This window comes from Lutra lutra, chromosome 5 (assembly GCF_902655055.1).
Source record: "Lutra lutra chromosome 5, mLutLut1.2, whole genome shotgun sequence".
Lineage (NCBI taxonomy): Eukaryota > Metazoa > Chordata > Mammalia > Carnivora > Mustelidae > Lutra > Lutra lutra.
The window spans coordinates 161,222,897-161,232,807 of record NC_062282.1 but is presented as its reverse complement, the minus strand read 5'-3'; the positions used below and the strand labels follow the sequence as shown (position 1 = coordinate 161,232,807).

The 9,911-nt window shown below is 35.8% G+C and overlaps 1 protein-coding gene across 1 annotated transcript; it reads left to right on the top strand.

Moving 5' to 3' along the window:
* The first annotated feature begins 8,720 nt into the window (after positions 1-8,720).
* Positions 8,721-9,657, top strand: LOC125101281 (olfactory receptor 2T27-like). The gene is given in 3 exon segments (XM_047731851.1): positions 8,721-8,778; positions 8,781-9,560; positions 9,563-9,657. Coding segments are annotated over 3 exon segments (933 nt in total).
* Positions 9,658-9,911: the final 254 nt, after the last annotated feature.

The window sequence follows — 9,911 nt, the reverse complement described above, 5'->3', positions numbered from 1 at the left end:
CTCTCTGCCTACTTGTAAACTCTCTCTCTCTCTCTTTCAAATAAATAAATAAAATCTTTATTAAAAAAGATTTAAAGAGGACACAAAGAAATGGAAAGACATTCCATGTTCATGGATTGGAAGAAAAAAATATTGTTAATGTATCTATACTAACCAAAGCAACCTACAAATGTAATGCAATCCATATCAAAATACCACCAGCATGTTTCATAGAGGTATGGGAATCAATCCTAAAATTTGTATGAAACCACAAAAGACCAGAAAGAGCCAAAGAAATGTTGAATAAGCAAAGCAAAGCTGGAGGCAACCAATTCAAGACTTCAAGTTACATATTACAAAGTTGTAGTAATCAAAACAGTATGGTTCTAGCACAAGAATAGAGAGGATAGTAGAACAGAATTTAAAAAACCCGGGAATAAACCCACAACTATATGGTCAATTAATCTCCAACAGAGGGTAAAAGAATATCTACTGGAACAAAGACAGTCTCTTCAATAAATGTTAAAGAAACTAGACAGAAACATGCAAATGATAGAAACTATCATTTCATACCATATACAAAATAAAGCTCAAAAGGGATTAAAGGCCTACATATGACACTTGAAACCATTATAATACTAGAGGAGAAAACAGGCAGCGCCTTCTTTTACCTCAGCTGTAGCAATTCATTCTTTTTTTTTTATTTTATTTTTTATATTTTATAAACATATATTTTTATCCCCAGGGGTACAGGTCTGCGAATCGCCAGGTTTACACACTTCACAGCACTCACCATAGCACATACCCTCCCCAATATCCATAACCCCACACCCCTCTCCCAACCCCCCTCCACCCATCAACCCTCAGTTTGTTTTGTGAGATTAAGAGTCACTTATGGTTTGTCTCTCTCCCAATCCCATCTTGTTTCATTTATTCTTCTCCTACCCCCTTAACCCCCCATGTTGCATCTCCTCTCCCTCATATCAGGGAGATCATATGATAGTTGTCTTTCTCCGATTGACTTATTTCGCTAAGCATGATACCCTCTAGTTCCATCCACATCGTCATAAATGGCAAGATTTCATTTCTTTTGATGGCTGCATAGTATTCCATTGTGTATATATACCACATCTTCTTTATCCATTCGTCTGTTGATGGACATCTAGGTTCTTTCCATAGTTTGGCATATCAGATAAAGGGCTAGTGTCCAAAATCTATAAAGAACTTAGCAAACTCAACACCCAAAGAACAAATAATCCAATCAAGAAATGGGCAGAGGACATGAACAGACATTTCTGCAAAGAAGACATCCAGATGGTCAACAGACACATGAAAAAGTGCTCCATATCACTCGGCATCAGGGAAATACAAATCAAAACCACAATGAGATATCATCTCACACCAGTCAGAATGGCTAAAATGAACAAATCAGGAAATGACAGATGCTGGCAAGGATGCAGAGAAAGGGGAACCCTCCTACACTGTTGGTGGGAATGCAAGCTGGTGCAACCACTCTGGAAAACAGCATGGAGGTTCCTCAAAATGTTGAAAATAGAACTACCCTATGACCCAGCAATTGCACTGCTGGGTATTAACCCTAAAGATACAAACGTAGTGATCCAAAGGGGCACGTGCACCCGAATGTTTACAGCAGCAATGTCTACAATAGCCAAACTATGGAAAGAGCAATTCATTCTTAATATGTCTCCTGACACAAAGGAAACAAATACAAAAATAAATTAATTATTGTGACTACATCAAAATCAAAAGCTTCTGCACAGTTAAAGAAACAATCAGCAAAACTAAAAGGTAACCTACATAATGGAAGAAGATATTTGCAAATGATGTATCTGATAAAGGGTTAATATCCAAAATATACAAAGACCTTATAAATCTCAACAACCAAAAATAAATAGCGAAATTAAAATTGGGCAAAAGACATGAACAAACAGACGTTTCTCCAAGAAGAGATACAAATGGCCATGGTACACAAGAAAAGACACTTAGCATCACTGATCATCAGGGAAATGTAAATCAAAACTGCAGTGAGGTATCACCTCACACTTGGTAGGATGGCTGAAATCAACAACACAAGAATAGGTGTTGATGATGACGTGGAGAAAAGGAACACTCATGACCTTTTGTGAGATTGCAATCTGATGCAGCCACTGTGGAGAATATATATATATATATATATATATATATATATATATAGTCTCCAAAACTTAAGTAATATTTCTTAGCCATAAAGAACTAAATCTTGTCATTCGAAAGGCAAGGATGAAATTAGAGTGTATGTGAAGTAAGTCCATCAGAGAAAGACAAATATCATATGATTTCACTCATATGTGGAATTTAAGAACCAAAACGAATGACCAAAGTGTAAAAAGAGAGAGAAAGAGAGGTAAAACAAGAAAAAAAACTCAACTATAGAGAACAAACTGATGGTTACCAGAATAGAGATAGGTGGGGGGACAGGTTAAATAGATGATGGGGATTAAGGAGTGCAATTGTGATGAGCACCAGGGGTTGTATGGAAGTGCTGAGTCACTATGTTGTCCAGCAGAAACTAATATTACAGTATATGTTAACTAACTGGAATTTAAATAAAACTATCTGATAAGTGTTCCATTGAATCAGCACATTGCTTTGGGTAATATGCACATTTTAACAGCATTATTTCTTCTAATCCATGATTGGAATTTTTTTCACCACTGTCTAATAATTTTTATTGTAGAGGTCTGTTACCTCCTTGGTGAAATGTAATCCAAGGTATTTTCTTTCTTTTCACGCAATGAATGCATTAAGAAAAGAATGCTTTTTATGCAATCCTAAATGGTATTTTTTTTCTTAATTTCTTTTTCTGACAGTTTGTTAGTGTATATAAATGCAAGGTTTATTTATATTGATTTTGTAACTTGCAAATTTACTGAGTTAATATAGTAGTCTTAACAGGTTTCTGGTGTAGTAGAATATCTTCTCTGGGGACAACTTTTTAATGAGGATTTATTCTTATTAGTATATATTGATTTGTACTTTTATAATGCTGTCATACAATGGGAAAATATTGAGTGTTTACCTAGATAATTTCACAGTATATTGAATGAATCAACAGATCTTCTACTTATCCTCAAGGAACAAATCCCTAGAGAATCCTGAAGATTAGAACAGGCTCAGAATCCTAAGGGAATTGATATTGTACGCATTTTCTAGTGTCCAGTGGGGGAAAAAATTGGATGTTTTCCTTTAGATACCTTTGTGAGAATGTTCTGAGAATTAAAGCAAGTTTGATGTACTGCTAATTAAATTGAAGAGACAGAAATCCCACAAGGTTTGTGAAATGAGGTCCAGAGTCACGATTTTAACACAGCATGAACTTTGCTGGCTTCCTTTTATGACCTGCTCCGTTTCCGACCTGGGTCGGTTCACCCCTCCTTAGGCAACCTGGTGGTCCCCCGCTCCCGGGAGGTCACCATATTGATGCCAAACTTGGTGCGGACACCCGATTGGCAAAGCGCACTACAGTCCAGAACTCCTGGGCTCAAGCGATCCTCCTGCCTCAGCCTCCCGAGTAGCTGGGACTACAGGTGCGCCATCACGCCCGGCTGGCTTCCTTTTATGGAATTCATCATTTGTTCTCCCTCAAATCCAGTTCCTATATGATCCTTATTTTGGAGTCACACACCAGCCTCAGGGTTCAGCCTCTGAGCCAATGGAAGTAAAGATGTGTTGATCTCTGTCAATATCACATTAAATATGTGCATTTTTATTTCTTAGGGAGAATTCCTGGTGCCTCTTTATGAGAATAGTCACCATCTCCTGAAGAATTTTGGAAACAAGAATATGCAATAGAAAAGTTTGGTTGGACTTGAATAAACTTTATCAGCTTGCTATAAAAGTCAATCACCAAAGGTTGGTAATTTCTTGGAGTTTTCTAATTATTATAAACATTCTATAATAAGTGGAATTCCAACTATTTGACACAGATTGCTAATTTGGGGTTTGGGGATAGAGGTAAAAATATGTGAATCACTCCAACAATAAGTCAACTTGGACTTTATTTTCAGCCTCTCTTTTAAGTAGCTCTAGTTTTACCAAAATAAAAACCTATTCCACATTTTATCTGTTAGAACATTGTCATATTTAAAAAAAAAAAAAAAGGAAAACCAAGGAGACTTTAAATCCTTTCCATGCTGTATTTTATAGCATAGCAGGAAATGAATTATGTGAGGTCACCTTGACAGTAAAAATAAACCTTGGGCCATACTTCTGGTTTTCCCATTGTCTGATCATTGTTCTTGAAAATAGAAATGAAACACGGAACCATGATACAGAAGAGACTAGGGACTCAGGATGTGTCACATACTTGGGCAAATCTGTGAAAATTTCATCGACTTCATTATCAGAAAAGTAGAGATAATAATATTTTCTTCCTAGCGTTGTGGTTTATTCACTATTATTTTGTAGTAACTTTTATGTTCCAGGAATGATTTTAAACATAAACTCAGCATCAAGATAAATAAGACATTACCACACCATTCAAGAAACTTGTGGGCTAGAGGTGGAGATGGATGAATGAGTAGAAACTAAAATTCAAAGAGGTGAGAAAAGTGAAACATTACAAAGACTTCTTGAAAACTGTTGACTTATAAATATTAAGTAACCAGTGATACCTTATATTGGCATAATCATGAATTTCTTCAGTCACCTTTCAAGGCCCATTGTCAACATTTCTGCAGCCTCCCCAATTTTATTCTGGACTCATTTCAGTGCTGTGTTGATTTGCACCATCTCCACCCTGCTCTGCTGACATCACTATTTACATCTTTGTTGCTTCTAACCAGTCTACTGCACACTTTACTTTGGTTGGTGTCTGATTCTCCAGTCTATTCTCTTTAGCATTTGAATGGCTTTGTTCATTTTGGGGCCTTTTGCAAAGGATTTATAAAGAGAAAAGCATCCCTGAGCTCCATTGGCATTTTAGGGGCAGTAGAGACTGACGGTAGAGCTGGCCGTAGTCCTGGTTTGAGAGGTGAATCTGCTCCCTAGTAATCGTCTGGAAAGTTACCTGACCCCATTTCTGCAAAATGGAAATGGTACTAATATTATACAGCTATTTCTTTAATTAGTATTTATGACATTCTTTATAAGTTTTAATAATGTTTGGTAAGTAAAACCTCACCATTTACTTTCCTGGGTCTATTGGTACCAATAACACCTTATTTTATCAGAGGTTGAATTGGATAACTTCTACAATCTCTGGAAATATTCTGTGTCCCATCCCATCCTCTGCCTCTATTAGGTCTCCAGGGCCACTAGGCTCCAGGGTCTCATTCTACTTTAATGGAATAATGAAAAGAAGCTCTCTTCACCATGCCCACTCTAATTTCCCTCCAGTGGAGATTAAATGAGTTGGAGAGCAAGTGATTAGATCAGAGGAATATTCTAAAAATGTTTTCCACCAAGGCAGCCAGGTGACAACTATCTCAGGATTCTGTGGAAAGAATATGAAGGCCAATGATATTAGAAGTAGCATTTCCTTGTTTTCAATTTCTGTAGTTGCTGACAAATTTAAAATGTTAAAGTGTGGAGATGTGGGCATAGCAGTAAAAACATTGACAAAACTTGAGCTAAGAGCCTACCCATTTCATTCCTTCTCTCCATTAGCAGTGTTATTCCATTGTTCCTCCATCTTTAACATGCCACAAACTCGTGTTTTCTTTTGACTATGGCATAAAATGGCCAACAGAAATTAATCTCAATTAAAAACCATTGATCCAAAGCCAGGTGGCTTTGTTTGTTTTATATATGTTGGTGATAAATGACCATTAGTTTATAACAATTTCTAGTTTTAAAGAGGTCTGAAAACTAAAAATACCATATCTACTGTTTTTGGAAATAGAATCTGCATTCCAGGATCTAGTCCAGTTCTGTTGCTAAATTTGGAACAAGGTTGCTGGTAGTATGGAGCTGATAAAATCATAACTCTCACCCATTTTGAGGATCTGAATGTATGTATTTATCTACCTATACACTGTCACCACCCCTCTTCCTAGAAGGTTCACATTTCTCAGTAAACAAGATATAATTAGATGACAAAGAGTAGTCAAAATTTTTCACATTTTGAATTCTGATCCTATTAATTTTTATGACATTGAGAACATCTTATGGATTCTTTAGAGTAATTTAATGTCGTGCATATTAGAATAAACATGCTTCTCAAAGACAATACTTTGATTATGACAAAGCCATATAAGGATAGTTTGTTAAAACAAAAAAATTAATTATTTATTAGATTCACATAAATAATGAATGACAATTGACTAGTGTGATCTAAGTCCTTAGAGACTCTGAAGTGGCCTACAAATAAAGTTTTCATAGCATTAATAGTTGTTATGTACTGACAATGTCATATAAGAATAAAACTGGGCATTATTTCAGTTGACATTTTTTTCTTCCATTTCCTTTCCTTTTTTTTAAATATTTCTTCCCCCCCTTATTATTCCACAGCCATTAATCCATTTCCACTTCCTTCTCTGTAGTCTATCAATCTTCAGACTCTAACTCACTTTTTCATGAATTATTTTTAGTCTATAGTTGGGTGATCTCTGACAGCAGGCAAATATACAAGTTCAGTGTCTAAATTATCAAAGTAAAGAAATATTTATTTTTTATGAGTTTTCTTTGCAAAAGTGAATGCTAGCATGGCTATAATAATCTTGAAACATCTACATTCCAACACTATCTAATAAACTCATCCATTTTATGATCTATGCCATAAAATTCTATTGAGGGAGAAATTCATAAGAATTATAAAATGCATATATTAGTTACTTCTTCATTACGAATGTTGAAGTTCAAGTGGAATTAAATATTTATTTACTTATTGTTTATTTATTTATTTATTTATTTATAAGTATTTAGTTTTTATTTGAGAGAGAGAGAGAGCAAGCATGACTGGGGGGGAGGGGTAGAAGGAGAGTCTTCAAGCAGAATTCCTGCTGAGCATGGAACCTAATGTGAGACATGATCTTATGAACCATAAGATCATCATTTGAGCTGAAACCAAGAGTCATATGCTTAACCAAATGAGCCATCCAAGCACCCCTGGAACCAAATATTTAACAAGATGGTTAAATCCGAATGTGCCACTGGTAGGGCAGTTCAATATGCATTGTCAAAATTTAGAAGAAAATATAATATTTTGATTTGGCAGAGGATGGGAAGTTTTGAGGAAGTTGCAGAAAGTTGTAACATGATCAGGAAATTAAACATTTGGAAAGATTTAATATAGATTGTATTGAAGAAAATTTAGCTTAAATGGAAGTGAAACTGTGCAAGTACCTACATGGAAATGAAAAGCATTCTGACCTTTCAGAAGATTATAGTTTAAGTTGTTGTAAGGAAAAAAAGTTTGTTATAAAGAAAGAAAAAAAAAAGCCAGGTAAACTAGTCATAAATTTGTTGAGTATTTGTATACCAATATAAGTATTGTTAAGCAATTCACTAGTTCACGGAGAACATTTCAAAAACTGCCCCAGAGAGTGACTTGATCATAGACGTGTTTTAAGATGAATATGGTTTGAAAGAAAAAAAAAAAAAAAGACTAGAAAGTCAGGAGAATGGGCATTGAAAACTTAGAACTGAGTAAAATAATAGGTTTGGAAAGGGGATATATGTCTTAGACATACTGGTAATTTAGTATGTCTTTACCAAGTAACTAATTAAACATAGAAAATTAAGAAATCAAAGTGGCCTCAAGGGCTAAGCTTGAATGTTTGTGGTAATGAAATGGTAATGGAAGAAATGATCAAATGTAAGAGATGGAGGCTAATATCAGTTTTGGCACAATAAATTGAAAATGTTGTCGGTATAGCTGATGAAAGCATCTAAGAAGCTGTTGGAAACACAGAAATGAGCTCAGAAGATGTCAGATTGATGTGTTATTCTAGAAGCTTGAATTCCTTAAGATCAGAATAAATTTTATTCATGAAACTATGCTAAATTCTGTCCTTAGAAGGGTATCGTGTATGATTTATTCCTTTGATGTAGCTGTTTTGAAATTCTTAACAACTTTGAACAAAGGGGACTCCAAATTTTCATTTGTCATGCAAAATATGTAGTTCTGCAATGGCTATAAAAGATTGACAAAGGAGATAAATGACACAGAACATAGAACGATCTCTACAAGGCACTTGGGGAAATTGTTTCTTTGACAAATCAAAACTAAAGGGAGACCAAAAAATATGGAGACTCATTGTCTTAGGAAATTTCAAAAAATGAATTTTAAATTCTTAGGTGAGTACTACAATTTTGTCGATATAAAACAAAACGTGCATAATGGAGTGAAATAATGACATGTAAAATTTACCAAATAAGAAATTTACTACTTTAAAACTTCAAGATTTTAACTATATTACCAGTTTATTATTAAAAGGCAAAATAAATAATACAGATTAACATCTAGATGGGAGAGGTGTAGGGTAATGTATATGGGAACGAACATGGGTGTTCCATGCTTTCTCCAAGTGTGCCACTCTCCCCAAATTCCCATATGCTCTCCAACCTTAATGTTTCTCAAGATGGTTTAAATGTTGTTTGGGTCAAGATGTTGCAGAAAGAATGGATAGATAAAAGTAAACCAAGTCTAAAATAAAAGGCTCATAACAAGGCATAAAATTTAACAGATGCCCTGTACTTTCCTCTTACCACACATCAGCTGTCACCAATGAAGCTGAGATATGGCAAACATAAACGAGACATCTACTACAGATTTCATCCTCTTGGGCCTCTTCCCTGGTTCCAATATGCCAACCTCCTGGTCTATCTCATCCTTCCAGTCTACCTCATTACCCTCACAGAGAACTCCATCCTCATCTTTCTGATCTGGGTGGACTCCCACCTTCATACTCCCATGTACTTCTTGCTCAGCCAACTTTCCATCATTGATTTGTCCTACATTTCCAGCTCGTTTCCTAAGATGGTCATCACCCATTCTTTAGGGAAGCACAGCATCTCTCGCATTGGCTGTGGAGTCCAAATGTTGTTCTGTCTGACTCTAGGTGGTGCTGAGTGTCTCCTCCAAACCTTAATGTCCTATGACCAATTTGTGGCTGTTTGTAACCCCCTTCGCTACACAATCATCATAAATCCTAAAGTCTGCTTGCTAATGGCAGTGGCATCATGGACTGGGGCTTCTCTAAATTCACTCATTCAAACCATCTACACCATGCATTTTCCTGTCTGTGGTCTGAAGAAAATAAATCACTTCTTCTGTGAGATACCAGCCATCCTGAAGCTATCCTGTGAGGACACTTCAGATTATGATATGGTGATGTTTATGGTAAGTATCATATTTATACTCACCCACTTTAGCTTAATAATGACCTCTTATATTCAAATTTTCCTCACTGTTCTCAAAGTAAACTCTCCTGAGGGAAGGAAAAAATCCCTGTCCACATGCTCTTCTCACCTTATTGTAGTGAGTCTCTACCTTCGACCAGCAATAGTGGTGTACATGACACCTGGCTCTTCCCACACCCCAGGGCTGGATCAAGTTCTCTCCATGATCTATATTATCCTCACCCCATGCTGAACCCTTTAATTTATAGCCTTAGAAACAAGGAGGTTGTGGGGGCTATAAAGAAGACCCTGGGAAAGTACCTAATATCAAAATAATTTAAGAAATACCACTGTCATACTTCATATCTAAAACAAGTTCCAGGATGAAAATCAAAGTCCCTGGTTTGAAGCTTTCTTCAGCTATGGAGAATGTCTAATTAGAGACATAGATTATTTTAAAAAGTGGTCATTTGGTATCTGTATTTGTCTGATTTGTTTCACATAGCATAATACCTTCTAGATCCTTCTACATTGTTGCAAATAGCAAAACCTCATTATTTCCTATGGCTGAGTAATACAGCAACACACAC